The sequence below is a fragment of the Arvicanthis niloticus genome, chromosome 20 (genome assembly GCF_011762505.2).
Source record: "Arvicanthis niloticus isolate mArvNil1 chromosome 20, mArvNil1.pat.X, whole genome shotgun sequence".
Taxonomy (NCBI): domain Eukaryota; kingdom Metazoa; phylum Chordata; class Mammalia; order Rodentia; family Muridae; genus Arvicanthis; species Arvicanthis niloticus.
This window is the reverse complement of record NC_047677.1, coordinates 15,082,908-15,100,904: the sequence shown is the minus strand read 5'-3', so window position 1 is coordinate 15,100,904 and position 17,997 is coordinate 15,082,908. Positions and strand designations below refer to the sequence as shown.

General features: G+C 45.3%; 1 protein-coding gene across 2 annotated transcripts in view; it reads left to right on the top strand.

Annotated features, from left to right (window-relative positions):
• The window catches only part of Scml4 (Scm polycomb group protein like 4), a 94,269-nt gene that overhangs the window by 29,337 nt on the left and 46,935 nt on the right, over nt 1-17,997 (top strand). For both annotated transcript variants that reach the window (XM_076917200.1, XM_076917201.1), the window contains exon 2: nt 14,318-14,539. In XM_076917200.1, coding sequence (XP_076773315.1) covers nt 14,384-14,539 — 156 coding nt within the window. In that variant the 5' untranslated portion in view covers nt 14,318-14,383. The remainder of the gene's footprint in view (nt 1-14,317; nt 14,540-17,997) is intronic.

Genomic DNA, 17,997 nt, shown 5'->3' with positions numbered 1-17,997 from the left:
TCCTTATGAAATTGAGCTTCTTGGAGTTAGGAATTTGCCTCCAGGTGTCCTTCCTCTCCTGCCAAGAAGTAACAGAATGGTACATTTACTTCTGGTTGCTGTTAAAATACAAATACATTGATTCTCCCTTAGCCACTTATAAATGACTGGGACATAGATAATAAGAATCCAGAGTTATTATCTGTTTAATTAATGCTTTTATTTTAAATATGTTCTGAAAGATTTTACTGTGTAGCCTGGGTTTGCTTTGAACTCTTGATCATCCCGTCTCAGCGACTAGAGTGTTGAGGTTGTAGTTAGGTGGCACAGTGCCCAACTTTGATTTAAATTTGTGTGTGTGTGTGTGTGTGTTGAAATGTCATTGTATTTCTCAGGCCAGAGATGTAAAACAGTTGGTAGTGGTTGTGCCTCAGGCCTGATGTTCTGGGTTCCATTCCTAGCAATCCCATAACCAAGAACAGTGGTGCCTGCCTGTAATCCAGTTCTTGGATTGTGGAAGCAGGAGCATCAGAAGTTCAAGGTCATCTTCTTCTGCATAGCAAGTCTGAGACTAGCCTGGGTTACACGAGACCTGTCTCAAATAGTTTTTTTTTTTTTTTTTTCGTTGTTTTGATTCAAGAGTAAAAATTTATTTGCATAAAGAAATACCTAGTTTTTGGATTGCATGCTTAAATAATTTTAAAAATTAAAATCATCACTAGCAATGCTTTATCTTTGTCTGTCTGTCTGTCTGTGTTTCTTGTTTCTCCATCACTATCTTTGTGTCTCTGTGTTTCTGTCTCTCCATCTCTGTCTTTGTGTCTTTGTATCTCTGTCTCTCTCTCTCTCCCCTTGCCCTTCAGCAGACTGGATTGGTTCTATTTTTGCTTTCTCCTTTCTCTAAGTTCTTAATGCAGTGTGATGGGGCTGGCTCGAGGGACTGTTGGGATACACTGTTGGTAATATTACGGACCCACCCCATGTTGCCAAACAGAATAATTTCTTCCCTGGATAGATGTCCTTATTTTTGACCGTTACATACACCCAAAAAAAGCTCCATATGCCCTGCCCTTCCCTTTTCGTTTGAGTCAATATTTATTTTTTAATTCTGCCTGGGGCACAGGTGTAGACTCCAGCTGTTCTGTGGACAATGACACTATTGTTTCTTTTAGCTGGACTCTGGTCTTAGGCCCAGAGGCTCCTTCATCAAATGGTCTAGGTCATAATCAGAACCAGGTTTTTTTTTTTTTTCAACTAAAATCCCTACATTTTTTTAAAAGATTATTTGTACTTATGTCTCTGGGTATATGGGCTCCATGTATGTCTGTGTACCACATTCGTGCCTGTTATCTACAGAGGCTAGAAGAGGGTATTGGGTGTGCTGGGACTGAAGTTAAGGTTGGCTGTGAACCACCGTGGTTGGACTGGGGATTGACCGGACCTAGGTACTCTTGAAGAACAGCAAATGATCAGAGCCCCTGAGCCATCTCTTCAGTCCCACTGCATCTTCTTTACACTGGAAACCTCTCCTCTCTTGACTCTGCAGTGTATCTTGGAACGATAGGATACCTTTTAGTTTCCTTCAGCTGATTTTTTTTTCTCTATGTCTAAAACATTTTGAAACCCAGCTCTGTAAGCTGCAGCACTGGACACCTCTCCCAAGCTGGGTATTTGGCACGTCTGCCTTCCAAACCTTCATCCATGTTCCCAGAAGATGATGACTAAACTGGAAACCAGAAGCTTGTTGCTAGAGGCAACCTGTGGAGCTGGGCTGTCACCCGCATCGGGAGTGGCTCATTAGTCATGAAGTCTACCCGACTGAGTCTTCCTCCTGCTACTTAATGTCTGCCTCAGAAACTTCCGGGGCAGTTTGTCAAATACTGGGTAACTGTCAACCATCTGGGGTTACTTTGTGCTTCCGACCTCCGTGTAATGACCTCATTCTTTCTCTCAAGAAAACCTTAATAGGTTAACCCTTAAGTTTGATGGGAATTAGTCCTTCTGGAGCCAGTGGCACATTATAGACAAAGGTGTCATCTTCTAGAAGTATTGCTTATGGATCTGTTGGTAGTTCTGAAATGATTCATTGTCACACGCAGGGCCCAGCTTGCTTTGAAGTTGGGAGAAAATGTGCTTTACCCCGGAGCTCATTTTGTCCGAGGCTGGCGAGATCTGACTTTACAAGACCCTGAGTTGTGATGAACGTTTCCACCTGGCCCTAGGACCCTTCATGCTCTCCCACCTCCTTGGCCCCATCTCTGTCTTCTCACCTCTTGTCCCTTCATGTCCAGTCCCCACTCTTGTCCCCTCGTGTCTGGTCCCCACTCTTGTCCCCTCATGTCTGGTCCCCATTCTTGTCCCCTCATGTCTGGTCCCCACTCTTGTCCCCTCGTGTCCGGTCCCCACCTCTTGGTTCCCATCTCGTCCTGTGTCCTGCTGTCTCTTGTTTAAGATTCTTTCCTGTTTCTTACTAGACAGAAACAAAACAGTTCCTGAGTAATTCCAGTGCCCTCTGGTTGGCTAATTTCCCAGGCTACGGAAGGAGCAGCAAAGTCCATCTTTGTTTCCAGCCGCTGGCACCTTTACTCTTCTAGGCTCCTACACTGAGTCTCTTCTTAAACACGTGGGTGAATCTCTCTGTCTGCAGGAATGCTTGTCCCGTTGTCCTTACGCAGCTTCAGAGTGCCACACGAACGCCTAAGTGTCCAATGAATATTCTTATAGATACAGGGTGTCAGAAGGTAAACTGACCACTAATTAAGATCAGACTCAATTGAGGCTTCCCTGAGACCTTTGAGAAAGGAGACCTGCACTCCTCCCAAGTCTTGCTTGCCAACTACACCGTCCCGGGATTATGCAGGACAAAGGGGTCATTGTATTGTCTTTTATTGACCTTTCCTTTGGCAACTAAAAATGGAAGCCTACAGCTGTGTCATGTTCCCCTGCCCCCAGCACACTCCCCCCACCCCCCCATCTGTGTTGGCTACGGACTTGCTCATAGCCAGACCTGGAAAGGTCACTTCATTTTCACCCAGCTTAGACACAGCATGTGAGGTGCTGACAGTTGCATCCTCCAGTTGTTTTAAGCTGAGTTCGAGAGTCCCAAAACAGTAGCCTCTCAGCGCTGCTGTGTACGTCTGACAAGCTTGCTCTGTATACTAGGGGCTTCTCATACCGCTGGCGTCAGAGTCTGGCTGTGAGAACTGACTGCAGAAAGACTAGCATGTGCTCTTCCTCTATCTGTTGACTTGTTGGTTCTGTGTGTGACTGTGCACCAAGGACAGTCCCCACCCACACCGTGAAGTGTCCGGAAGGTCATGGTCAAAGGCTGGGGGAGTAAGATTGTCTTCCAGCAGCAGGGCACTCTGAGAGAAGGAGCCACCCCTGGAGAGTCTTTGTAGCGGGCATGGTCAACACACACACTGTCATTTTGGCTACTGGCCATTGTCCAGTGTGCCCTGAGGGTGTACAGGGTCTGCTTCTCTTCAAGTGACCTGTGGGTTTGATCTAGACTCAGCACCATGGGCAGAAGCTATGTGTTAGTGATAGGGTGGTCAAACCGTGAGCTGTGCTGGGTTTGTACACCCCAACATGTCAGTAGGACTCACTGGACACATAGGGGTTCTCCGCCTTCCTCAGGGGACCCCTGAGGGTGTCTGGGTACATCCTCATCTCCTTAGTGCTCTGTACTGTGGGTAACACACAGACTGCTGGGAGTGTGGTAGGATGGTTCAAAGGATACATAGGCAAAGACGATAGTGTTTCAGGCCAGCACTTCCCCTTTGAGGGCTAAGAGTTTGTCCTTGACCTTGCTTGGTCTTGTGATACCTGTCAGGGTAGTGTTGGGGGACAGTAGGTTGTGTGAGGGTATGGGAACACTGAGCAAGGAGGGAGTGACCCTCCCAACCTGTGTCCCTGGTAGGAGTGAGGGCAATTGCCCCCTGATCAGGATAGCCCAGAAGCCTTTGTGACCCTTGGTGATCAGAAGTGAATTCAGAGCATTTTGCTCTTATTCCTGTAAGATGGGGGACTCTGTGGTGTGTCACTCTGGCCCCCTCGCTTTACATATTCCCTTCTCAGCCCCCACATGCCTGCTGTTTGAAGAGTCTGGGTTCCTGGTGAGGTACCAGAGGACAGTGAAGCAATGAGTACTGGCTACGCACGTCCAGACAAGGCTTATGGCCACGTCTGGCACTCAGCGCCTGCCTTCTTCCCAGCCTCCCTTCCCATGCAAGGGTTTCAGCAGCTTTACTTTGATGGCGCTGGTGCTGTACGGACAAGACACACTGCGGGCAGAGCTGAGTGCCTCCTCTTCTTGGAGAATAAATAAAAGGCTCTTGCCTGCCAGCTGTCTTTGGGGGGGTGCTACAAAGTGATCAGGAAATACACTTCCTTCTTCTCCATTCTTTGCAAAAAGAGAAGAAAATCGTGTTTGGGGAAGAGCAATAATTCATATCTCACGGGCCCTGCTTATTACGCAGGGCTCCCACGGGATCTTAGTGGAATCCTGGCAGCACAGACCCGGGATTCTGGTGTATTTGATTGCCGGCTCAGGACAGTGCTTACCAGCCTCTTTGTTGTTCCACTCACCACCCATGATTGTTGTATGCTCCTTCCTGTCTTCTAGGGAAGATGAGTCTAACTACCAAGCATAGAGAATCAAAATCAACTTCAAAACAACGGTGCACTTGCTGCTGCCTTTGCTGCTAATGTTGCTGTTGTCTGCACTGAGAATGTTGGTTTTCCTGGTTGCCGGGCGTGGGGGTGGGGAGCAGTGGTATTGGTTAAGATCCTACACTGTTCTTGCTGTTTACTGTCGACTGCCATGTGCAGCTCATGCAGGCGGAGGTGGTGGGTCTTCTAGGGCAAACACATCTCATCACTACATCTCATTCTATAGCTCTAAAGAAGCGCCTGAGATACCTCGGTGTTTTCCAAAGAGCATCTTGTGAAGACAACAGAGTTCACATCTCTGGACTTCAGCGTGAACAATTGTATGCCCAAAAATCATTGAAATGTGGTCACTGGGAATATGGGATCTCAGAGAGATTTGTCCTTTCCTAGCTGGCTTTCCTGTTGCTGGGAGAACACCCGGACCAGAAGCAACTTAGAGAGGAAGCAGTTTATTTGGTTTACTTCTATATCGTACGTAGTCCATCACAGGGAAGTCTGGGCAGGGACTGGACCAGAGGCCATGGAGGGATGCTGCTTACTGGATTGCTTCTCCTGACTTGCTCAGCCTGCTCTCTTATACAACCCAGGACCATCTGCCCAGAGATGGTACCACCAACAGTGGACTAGGCCCTCCTTCCTCAATTAGTAATCAAGAAAATGGTCCAGATACATGGCCACAGGCCAATCTGTTGGAGGCAATTCCACCATAATGAATGAGGTTATGCGGTTCCCTCTTCCCCGGTGTGTCCAGTTGAGAACCAGTGTTAGCTACCACTGTCCTTCAGAAATCCACAGACTCTGGAGACTGTCGGATAGGTCCCAGATTTGGGTAGTTATGACTGGTACTATTTGAATTTTCTCGTTTTATCAGGGAAGTCTTCACTATTCTTCCTAGCAAAGTATTTGAAAAGAAACTTGCTCTGTAGTCCCCACTGCCCCTCCAGCACCTTGAAAAGAAAGCTTTCTTTGTAGAGCTTGAAGGAAGAACAACCCACAGCAGCGAAACCACAAGCACTTTCTCTAAGTAAAGATAAAGTATAAACAGAGAACAAAACAGGAAGTGGTGGCTGGCTGAAAACAAGAAATACCACAGCTGCCCTGGAAGGCGCTGTTCCCTGCCCTAGAGAACACGGGTTCAGAGATGCACAGCAAAGAATCTGGAAGGAAGGAAGCTGGGTCCTTAGCAGACAAGTGTCTTCCAGCAACTGCTCTTCAGCAAGCACTAACAACATCTGCACCAGCTCCAGCTACCTCAGGTGCTAAGTCACAGAAGCGTCCCCGTGAATCACTGGGTTGTCTCCCACCCTTTCAGCTTTGAAGTGGTGGAAGAATGTGGCCAGAGGGGTCAGGATTCCTTCTTGTGCCCCACCTGCAATGTTGCCAGACTGGCAAGTTCCATCCAGGGCTGCCCCAGAGGAGAGCTGACAGGGAGTGTGTACAAAGCTCTGGGGTTAGATCTGAGCTCTGCCTACTGATGCTGGTGATCTCATGGTAGCTCTCTGGGCGTCAGATCCTCTCCTCTAAGTCCAAGAGCAGTAATGCTTCTCTCTCTCTCTCTCTCTCTCTCTCTCTCTCTCTCTCTCTCTCTCTCTCTTTTTTTTTTTTTTTTTTTTTTTTGGTTTTTAGAGACAGGGTTTCTCTGTGTAGCCCTGGCTGTCCTGGAACTCACTCTGTAGACCAGGCTGTCCTCGAACTCAGAAATCCGCCTGCCTCTGCCTCCCAAGTGCTGGGATTAAAGGCGTGCGCCACCACCGCTTGTCTCAAAACTAAGTGGAAGCGAACAGACATGAAGCAGGTGAGCTGTGTAGTTTTCTTGTTTGGAAATGGTTATTTTTTTTAAATTGTGCATGAGTGTATATGCACATGAGTGGGTGTGGAGGCCATGAGAATGGGTGTGGAAGTCAGAGGACAACTTTGTGAAGTTGGTTCTCTCCTTCCACTTTTGTGTAGGTTCTGGGGGTAGAACTCAGACTGTCAGGATTGTGTCGTGGGTGTTTTCACATATTAAGTCTTATGTAGCCGGCCCAAGATCATGGTTACTGAAGACTCCTCAGGTGGGGTTCTGAGTGTAGGGTCACTACTAACACTAATAAACAAATGGCAGTCTGGAGTCTGCTGCCTCGGTGCTGGGCATTGGAGGAGTCCTGGGTGAGGAGCAGCTCGCCAGACCACTCATTCAATCATTTGGTGAACATTTGTTAAATCCCTGCGATGTACAGATATTCAGTTCTCTGGTGTTGGAGCCAGATGTGCACAACTGTAATCTCAACGCCCAGAAGGCAGAGGCAGAAGGATCATAGCAAATTCAAAGCCAGCCTGGTCTAGAAGCAAATACTAGGCTGGACGGGACCACATAGCAAGATCCTGTCCAAATCAATCAAAGACACGGAGCTGCAATCACGGGCTTTTTCCACCTGCACCCCAGTTCCTGTAATAACGACTCTGAAACTTAATTATATATGAATAAATGCCCAGGCTATTAGCTTGGGCTTGTTCCCACCAGCTCGTAACTCACTTATCCTGTTTAATCTAGTCTAAGTCTGCCATAAGGCTAGTTATATCTCCTAAGTTTCATGCATCTGTCTCCTTAGAGTTCAGGGTGAATCTCTTCCTGTGCCTGACTCTATCCTAGAATTCCACTCTCCCTACCATAACTGCTGCCTCCTATTTCTTGCCTCCATTCATTGGCCAATCAGCTTCTGATTGACAGGTGATGCTTCCATACAGCACACAAGAGATTGTCTCTACACAGGGCTCAAGTGTATGAAGAGAGATAGGCATGAATGCAAATAAATTGGTGTTACAAGAAGAAGAATTTAGTTACAGCATAGAGAAGGAATTGGGAATAGAAAATTTCTGCTGGACTGGCAACTTCCAGTCAGAGCTATGGGAAAAGAGGTAAACCCCTTACCACTACCACCACCCTGCATCCTTAAAGCAGCTCCCTGAGGTGGCTCCCTTTCATCCAGCCAAGGATAAAGACCCTTGTGTCAGGGGGATACTAGTTGTGGTAATAATTAATTAGGGGTTCTACCCAACCTTTGATCATTTAGTTTCCAGATAAAAGACACAAACCCTTTGTGTGTGTGTGTGTGTGTGTGTGTGTGTGTGTGTGTGTGTGTGTATGGCATTAGAGCCAGGCAGATACCAACCCTGTATGCTATTTTGCCTACTTCCCTGTCGATAACTCCTAGATACGACTTGCTGTGGTCTGCCTGGGCTGCTCTTACTCCAACTGGCCAGCCCTCATGTCCAGTTCCCATGATCCCTTACCCCATGTCATCTTCCTCTTTCTTCACTCTTGCCTCTCTCTCCCCTCATGCTTCAGACCCCAAGCCCTGGAACTGAAGCCCCGCCTACCTCTCTTCTGCACACCTACAGGCTATAGGCATCTTTACTGACCAATCAGGCATAACTTGGGGTTGAGGGGCAAGGCTGCATATCATCACTTAACATACATGAGAATCTCCTTGTCCCTGGGGGCAAGCAGATCTTGGAGGGGGGTCAGTCTTTAGCAGTACAGTACATAGAAACAGACCAAAACTCAACAGTCACCAATGATTCCTGTTGGAGAGTGGGGGACTGACTTCTGTTGTGTAAAGCTAAGTGAAGGTCAATTAATATTCCTTGACAAAACTGTGAGGGGAGCCCAGGTGACAGGCTCTGAGGCCCACTGTGGCTCAGTTCTAACCTTGGGACCTTATTCTGTCTTTGGTTCAGTGGTGAGCAGGTCATGGAGCCTCTGAATGAGGTAAGGGTAGGGTGTGGGAGTCCAGGGGTGCAGACTCGGGGCTTCCAGCTTCCATATGCTGCAGGGTTAAGGCTGTGAGGGACACCCAGGAAGGGCAGGGTGGAGAGGAACAGGTAAAAGAGGAGCGCTGCAGGCTGTGGCTGTCCTGGACTCTTTGGTCCCATCTTTGAGGTCTAGCAGTCTGAGAGACTAGTCAGCTATGTGGTACATGAATATCTCCTTCTCCCTTCTGAGTGTTCACCCTCCGAAGGTAGGCCACAGGCTCCAGCAAGGTACTCCAGTGACCTCGAATGTCTCCACTAGACTAGTAGATGAGGCCTGGCTGCGGCTAACCTCTTGTGAGAAAGCCTTATGATGCTCGCCCAACCCCCTCCCCTCAGCATGAGGCCGGAGGGTTGTGAGGAACGGCTCCAATGCCTTTCCTATGTTCCCCTGGGACTGTCCCTAGACATCTGCTGCATGCAGAGACCTTCTGCCTCAGCCTGTTGTAGGTCACAGGCAAGGCTGCAGCGTAGTTCAGCACCACACATACCACTGCTACTAAGTCATCGTAGCCCCATTTTGTTTTCTCAATCCTGAAAGTTGCCAGAAAAACCAACTCCACCATTTTAAAGGGCCAAATGTGGAGAGGAAAGTCTCTCTCCATCCCTTGGACCCCAGTTTCCCTCCTTAGCCCAGCAAGAGACAGAAACCACCATTGTAAGAACATTTCCAGAGACACTTTATGCATCTGTTAGTCTACACAGTAACCCCTCCACTCTGCCCTATCCACAAGGGACACATTCCAAGACCCCCAGCAAATGCCTGGAGCCTCAGATAGTACTATTTGTACAATGTTTTTTTTTTTTTTTTCTGATATACATACCTATGACAAAGCTGAATTTATAAATTCAGCATGGTAAGAGAGCCACAAAATAATAATAAAACATGACATAGTATATACCGTAATAAAGATTATGCAACTGTGATCTTTCTCTCAAAGTATCTTAGTCCCTTATTGGATTATAATGATATTTTCAGACTCTGGATAACTGATTTCTCTCAAAGCAAAACCATAGCCCTTCATAGGAAGGGAGTCTGCAGGGCTGCATAGCTGTGTCCACACTTACCTGTACACCTTTCCTGCCCACCGTCCGGGAGCACACGACCATGCAACTATACAAATTTCAACATTTAGCCCTCCCTTTTCTTACCCATAAGTCTGGGGAGCATGGATCACCTTCCTATCAGGTCCCCTATCAAGACCCATAGCTTGCTCCTGGGCACATCCCCAGCTGTGGCAAAAGAGGGGGCATAGTCAAGCCTTTGAGCCAGCAGAGACAGAGCATCCCAAAGGAGGCTTCCTTCCAAGGTTGCCCTAGCTGTCATCATTAAGGACCTGCCTAAGGCAGGTACATGGTGTCATTCCACAGATACCCTCAGGGAAATCTCTTTTGTATTTAACACTATGATCATTTAATGGAGGGGGATGGCCATGGGTGATGGGAAAGACAAAATAGAAGGCTGGCTGGGTCTTTAGCTACAGTCCATGCTGCAACCACTGGGTGGTGCAAGAGAGAGGATCTGTCACTCAGCGGAAGTTAGGACCCTGAAGCTAGACAGGAGGAAGTATCTGGTAGAGAGCTAGCAAAGCAGAGAGGGGGCCTCATCTCCTGGCTTCCTCATCCCATACCCACCTTCCAAGCTCAGGCCATCCCCTCCCAGATAGCAAACTCAGACAGCATCCTGGTGTCTCAGGAACCAGGGGATGTGGCGTAGGCAGGCAGCTCCCTTTTGTAAGGAAATGTGGTGGAGAGTATCAGGTCCAGGTGAGTACCCAAGATCTCCAGAGTGTTGTCTTTTGTGAGGATGCTGCTTGAAGTGTAAAACACTGTGGTGTTGATAGTAAAAGAAGTGAGCACCTGACACCAGGAGGAGGCGAGGCTAGCCTGACACCAGGAGGAGGCGAGGCTAGCCTGACACCAGGAGGAGGCAAGGCTAGCTGCTCATGGCCTTACACCCACCTTCTCTTACTTACTTCAGATTCATCTTCTGAGATGCAGGTCTAGACCAATGGACCCTGTGTACAAAGCTGGTTATAAGGGAGTTCCTGGGCTGGCCAAGGGGACTGAAGAACAGTTAGGATACAGCTGAGCACTGCTCAGCCAGCAAATTCTTAGTGCCTGTGTGGCCATCTGTCTCCCCTGTTTCCAGCTCCTCTGATGTTTCAAAATCCTTCAGGGTGTAAGAACCTACCGCAAACATTTGCCCTTCTTGTATTATGCCTTCTTCCCTCCTTCCTCTGATGTAAATGGCCTTTGGCTTGTTTGCTTCTACAGTTCTTCCTCCCCAGCACGTGGCCCAGCACAAGCCCCGGGGGATCTGCCACCTGGCCTCTCTGACATCATTGTGAGGGTGCTATTTCTGTGGGCGAGGAGGCACCAAGGTCCCGAGGTCTTCTGTTTCCTAGGCGTGTCTAGAAGTTCATGTCTTACAGGTTCAAGCACAAGCCTGCACCCTCCAGTTCCTCTAAAGCTGTCGAAAGGTGCATCGTGTTTCACTGTTGAGCCTCTTTCTCCTTGGTTGTGATGAGGGGACCAGCGCCGACCAGTTCCTTCTGTTCTGGGTTCAATTCCTTTTTTTTCCAGGATGAGTTGGCATCTTCACAACATATTAGATTGATCTGCTCTATTTAGACTCTAGAGACAAGTACATACCAGAACTTCATGGAAAAAAAAGCTATAAACAATTCTCTCTCACATTAATGAGGTCAACTAAAATAAATTATATTTTATCTTGTTTATCTTTCAATTAAAGTAATTACAGTTATATCTGGGCTGAACTCCTCTAAGACTTCTGTGCGTTGAAAAGAACGTATTGCTGCACATACAGTGTATCCGGTTGCTATGTTACTCCTGTCACTGTGAGACACACATCATTGCGGCATTCTCCTCATCCTTTAGAGACCCTCCTCGGACCCTTGTTCTACACCAATCAGAGAGTCAAGCTAATCCTGACCCTTCTTTGTTGTGCAAAATATAAAATCAGCTGTCTCAAAGGACTTTTGATTTTATTTATAGGATAAATATTTTATTTATCCTATAAATAAAATATGGAGAATAATATCACAGAGTAAAATTTTAATGCTAGGAATGAATATATGTATTGATTTTTGGCTTCAGTTAGCTAAATTTCGTCAGAACTGGGAAAAGCACGTATTAAAAAGAACTCATTCTCTCAATTTAATAGATTCAATTATTGTCCTTATTTCTTATTTTTAAATTAAGGATTTATTCTATTTTTAATTATGCACATGTATGTGACTGTGTGCATATGAAAACAGTATGGCTTCCGAACTGCTGAGGATATATCTCTCCAGACCTTATTGGGCCTGTTCTTGTCAATATTCGGTTTTGTTTTTGCAGAACTGAATGTGGAATCCAGGGTGTTACATAGTTTATATAACCATTCTTTCACTGAGCTTCATCTTTATCCCAGTGTGTATAGGTTTTGTTGATCTTCAAAGTACTCGTTTATATTGAACACGCTGCTATCCAAATAGATACATTTTGCCCACACTTTAAAAACATAGATACAATGTTGCCATCTCACAGGCGTCAGGTGCACTCTGCAGGTGCAAAACTGAGCCAGGTACTGGAGAGCAGAGTAAGAAGTGGAACATGGACTCTGGCCTCCAGGAATGTACATCACTTACTTACGTGCATGAAACAATGAGGAACTGTGAGAATCATCATTAATCAGTAATGAGAATATTACTAGTCAGACAATGGGGGAGGATGTAGTTGAGAGACTAGTGTAGAGGAGGAAATATCTCTGAAGCTTGAGCTCTTTGGCTATCACTGAGCATGGCTGGATTCAGACAGGTGCCAAAGGGAGCCTTTATCATTAGAAATCAAGTCACGTATAGCCCCAAAGCCTGAGAGCTATTAGGACATTAGGTGTCTGAAGGTTGCATATAAAAGATCACAGTGAATTCAGCATGGAGCCTCAGAGCAAGATGAAATAGGATTACTGTAGACCATTACACTGGCATCAGGAACTCATTCCCTGTAGTTAACAGAAGAGTCCAGGAAGCCTTGAGATCTTGTTCCTGTTTCCTTTGGTACTGTGAGAAACAACAGAAAGTCATGGATCTTTCTCCTTGTCTAATTTATCCACCTTTCCTTCATATAACTTTCAATTATCCCTGCCCAACCTACCAGCCTGGGTACTTCTGCTGCGAAGGTCCTATCTCTGATGTCATGCGCTGATTCTCCTGTTTTCACCCCTCCCAGCTCGGCCAGCAGAACTGAAAGTGTGGCTCACTGGTGAAGTGCTTGCTTAGGACACACAAGGCGATAGGTTCAATCCCCCACTATATATATATATATATATATATATATATATATATATATATATATGAATATATATACATATATACATATATATTCATATATATGACACCTATCCATTAAATATGGTATTTCCAAAACCAAATCTTCCCCTATTGTGTTTTAAGAGAATTTCTAGTTTTTACTTTTTCTTCCCTGAGTAAAGAAAGTGGTATAGCCTCTGCTTCCCTGTCCCTTCCCTCCCCCCCCCCAAGGTGACCAAAGATTCCCTACTAATACTTGTTGCTGTTCCCCCGACCCCCACCAAGGTACCCCCGGGGAGCTTCCCTACTAACACCTGCTGCAGGCTTCTCAGAAGAAGCCTTTCATTTCCATGGGAAGGTTCTGGAAGGTTCCTCTACTCTGTAGAAGTGGATTGCATCACCTAATATCGTCCCTGAGTTAAAGCTCGGCCCCACTGGACACATCCCTGCCTGTGCCGGATATCTGATCTCTGAGCTTCCACTTCCCCTGTTCTCTGGGTCACGGTTTTGCTAGTGGCTTCTTGCTTCCAGATTTATAAAATTCTACCCAAGCAGCTTATGATTAAAATTGTCGGGGCTATGCTAAGGTCATGGTCACATGCAGGGGGGCTGTGTACAAAGGACTGTGGGCTGTGAATGTTGCCCACAGTCTGGCCATCTTTAGTGACCTTTTAGCAAGCCTCCTTCCGTTTATTTTTACCATATAAAATTTGCATAATTGGTATTATTTTTATGCATCATTTGTGTGTGTGTGTGATGCTTTCTTTGCCCGGCATCATGTTATGCAAAATGTGTTGCTAATGGCTTTAACTTCTTTGCCAGTCTTAGTTTGTCGATGTTATTAGCTGTTCCCTTATGCATTGCTATTTGGGCTGTATCTGTTTTATTTCTGCAATTCTAAATAATGGTGAAGCAAACAATTTCTGTATGCAAACTCCTGTCCACACTTGGATTGAAGGATGTCATGGCTTTAATGAAATTGATTTGTATTGTTAAAAAGGGTGATGACAATTTGTAATTCAACCAAAGAAACAAGAGTAAATATTGAAAAATGGATGCATTTGCACAATACAATGGTATTAAATATAATTATATCATATTATTAATATATTAATATGTTAATTATTAATATAATTATAATTGTCATATATTATAGTTGCATATTAATCATTAATATAATATGATAATGTATTATTTGATATGATTGACACGATATATTTATATGTTATTAATATAGTTTATTTAGCATTAAACATTATAAATATAGAAAATCATGCATGGTATTTAGATACTATTGTGATACTATTTTATTAGTCCAAAATTGAATTGAGACATGAAAGCATCCAGTCCACTGGTGATGATCTCAGGTGTGTCTAGATCTAGGAATTTATTGTTTTCTCACACCTAGTGGTACTACAGCCTAGTGGTACACGGCTCACTTACATGTACCCCTGTCTTCCTCCTATAAGTGGTAGGTGTGCACAAATCGCTATCAGATCTATGTGCTCTGAAAACCAAGCAGACATTTCCAATTTTGTTTTTCTTTCTATCTGGACTAGTTTCCAGGACCTCTCTTGCCCGTGTGTGGCTTGCCTCTTCATTCAGTAAGACTGGCACCAGCAGAGATGCAGACACAGAGGGTCCCAGGGAGGAAGCGTGGCCGGCCTCCACTTCACTCCACACGGGTGCAGATGGCAGTTCATAACCTTTATTCTGCTTCATCTGCCTCTGTGCCAGCAGTGACAATCCCAAAGAAGAGAGGACGGAAACCCAGGTACAAGGTATGCCTCCACCATCTCCTTATCCTGGATCCTGTTGGGCTGGAGCACTGGGGGCTTGGGCACAGCTCTGTTGCAAAATGGAAGACAGGAGCCTGGGAAAAAAAACACGGGCTGAGAAAGAAGTCTCTCAATAGAGCATGTGATGGGCAAGGTCTCATTGGGACAACGAGGCACATACAGCACGCAGTTGTGTGCACTTTCTTTTTTAAACAAGTGGAGAAAGCAAAGCACAGCAGATGGGGAAGCTGTAAGTTGAGCAGATTTTGGGGCTGTTGCTAAACACATATTATTAAGCTTGCATCTAAATGAGAGTGTCACAGGCTGAGCTGTCCCCTGACTATTTTCACCAGGGTGGCTCTTGAAGCCATATCCAAAACTTATTCCTCATCTCTGGTGGGTTTTTTTGTTGGTTTTGTTTGTTTGTTTGGTTGGTTGGTTTTTTGTTTTTGTTCTTGGGGTTTTGTTTTTTGTTTTTTTTTTTTGTTGTTGTTGTTTTTTGTTTTGTTTTGATTTGTTTTGGTTTTGGTTTTGGTTCTGGTTTTTGGTTTTTGTGGAAGCAGCTGATATTCCTGAGACAGTGAAAGTAATGCCATTAAGTAGGGCAGTGTCAAAAGATGTAATAAAGCTTCCTGGACAGAGATTTAGCAAGGGACTCCTGGGGTTTGGATTTTAGTTTTCTGCTTATAAAAGATGCTGATGTCAAGTTTGGCTGCAAAGAGGCAGATCCATAACAATCAGAGTCCTGAGAGCACAGTAAGGACTAACCGTATGGAGGGAGAGGCTCGGCGTGGGAAACAGATTTGATGATGTAACTCCAATCCTACAAAGTCGCCCAAACCCAGGGGCCAGCTCCGGCTATGACAGATTATGAAGGGCTGGCTAATTGGGGGAAAACAAGAAGCATGTTCTCTGCCAGCTTTTAGGATTTAGAAGAAGAGCATCAGTAACCCTCTCCCACACAGTTTTCATGAAGTAAAACTGGTGTTTCCGTCTTGAGACCTGAATTCTGCAACCAAAATGCAAATTGGCAATTAACTCTCAAGTATGAGGGAAATGCATGGAAATGAATCCAACCTTTATCCATCTCCTTCTTCACAAGCCTTTCAAATGCAAAGAGAAAAGTTGTAGGGAGAAGCTTGTTGGTTATTCAAAATTACTTTAGTTTTCTTAACTTTTTTTGAGATGTCATTTATTTTTATTTTGTTGTATGAGTGTCTGCTAGACTGTGTGTAGCATATATGTGCAAAGAAGAGACCAGAAGAGGGTGTTGGATCCCCTAGGAGAGAAGTTAACAGATGGTTGTGAACCACTACGTGGGTTCTGAGAATTGATCTTGGGTCTTCTGCGAGAGTGGTCAGTGCTCTTAATGAGCCATCTTCCCAGCCCCTTATTTAATTTTTTAAAAAGTGTGTCTGTCTGTCTGTCTGTCTGTCTGTCTGTCTCTCTCTCTCTCTCTCTCTCTCTCTCTCTGTGTGTGTGTGTGTGTGTGTGTGTGTATGTGCAAGTGCCCACAGAGGCCAGAGGCATTGGTGTCCCCTGAATTTGAGTTACAACTGGTTGTGAGGCATCTCATGTGAGAGCTGGAAACAGAATTTGGGTCCGTTGGGAAGGCAGCGTGTGCTCTGAACTGCTGAGCCTGTCTCTAGTGCACAGTATTTTTTTTTTTAAAGCTCTTCTTCACCAAGTCTTCTACCAGGTTATTTTTCTGACAGGGAAACTTCTGTCAGGAAGACTCATGGCAATTTGGCTTTAGGGTTTTATTGTGTACCTGGTCTCAGAAGCTAGCCTGGGTACTAGCCTACTAGTACCTGCTCAGGCACCTACCTGAGCCTTTGCTGGAGTCTGGGAATTGCATTCAGGGGTGGGGGTGGGGGTGGGGGAAGGGAGATGGAACAGGACAGGCTTTCTGTTTCATAGACCCAGGGAGCAAGTCCAAGTTCCAAGAAAACATAGTAAAACTTCTCTGGCCTTCTTCCTGCCCCCCTGGGGGCTGTGACCCAAGAATGAAAATTACCAACAGACACAGTAATTCTTGGGCCAAGAGAAATGGCAGTTCACCCACACAGAAGAAATCTGATTTACTTTGCAAGTTTCCTGCCTCCTAAAAGGGATTTTTCAGTGTCCCTAACACTCAGGGACACCTCTCAGTGTCCCTAATATCCAGGGACACTTCAGAGAAGTACACAACTTAGGTTTGCTGGCTGACATACAGACCCTGCACAAAGCAAGCAGGTCTGTTTCCACTTCATGATGAATCTTGTTTGTGAGAACAAACGTTCCCACCGTTGGCTTTGAACCTACTTCCCGGTTAGTTGGGAAGATGCTTGGACATTATCTCAGACCACTCCATCGGTCTGAAGCTTAGTGTCCTAGAAGAATAATTCTAAACCAGGTGCCCATCTGCATATGACCCTATGGCCTGTCAACAATGACAAAGGAAAAAATAAAAGCCATGTGAAAGTCTTCATAAAGCTAAAATGATTCCCTCAAAAGATTACCCTTTATTCTAAAATACATGTTGGCAAGGGAAAGTTTTTGAAGCTCTGGTAATTTAAAATGTTCTTGGTTGGCAAAACAAAGCCGCTAACTTGAGTCTCCCCAGTTTTACTTTGGTGACACCCCATTTTACCATTAGTGATGAGACTCTAATTGTAGAAGAGCCAGCAAGGAAACTGTACAGTCTCACTCCACTTACCAGATGGCCACTAATTTGGCAGTTTTAACTATCCGGGACACAGTTGGGGAGCCAGAAGTTGGTTTTGGTTTTTTGTTTGCTTGTTTGTTTCTTTGTTTCTTTCTTTCTTTCTTTCTTTTAAACTGACTAAGCACAGTAAGATCTTACTTGGTCTGGCCTGAATGATCTTGTATTTTATTACTAAGAAAATGCTTCTTGTGTTTGGATATAGTGGTGCAGGTTTGTATTCCTAGCTGTCTGGAGGCAGAAAGATTCTTGGAGTCTACGAGTTTGAGATCAGTTTGGGGTCAACAGTCAGACCCTGTCCCAGATAAACAGACAGACAGACAGACAGACAGACAGACAGACAGATAGACAGATAGACAGATAAAATTTGAGTAGAGAGTGGATGTGTTGGGTGGGGGAAGGGCTCCGTGGGGAGGGTACGAGGAGAGAAGGCAGTTGGGATGAGTAAGATCCAAATGCATTAGACATATATGAAACTGCTTATGAATGAATAAAAATTATTTTTAAAAGAAAGGAAGCTCCTCCATGCCCTTCATCAGAGGCTCTTTATATTCACTGTAAACACTCCGTGCAAGCTCAGGTCTAGTAGTTTCTACTCTTAGATACAAAGAGGAAAGGTATTTGGGGGAAGACACTGAGAGGGTAGCAATAACTTGATACAATCTGCTATGTTAACACAATGAACATACTAACAACATTACAAATTAGCAATATTGCTAATGTCATTGCAATAGTGATCAGCCTGTGAGAGCGAACA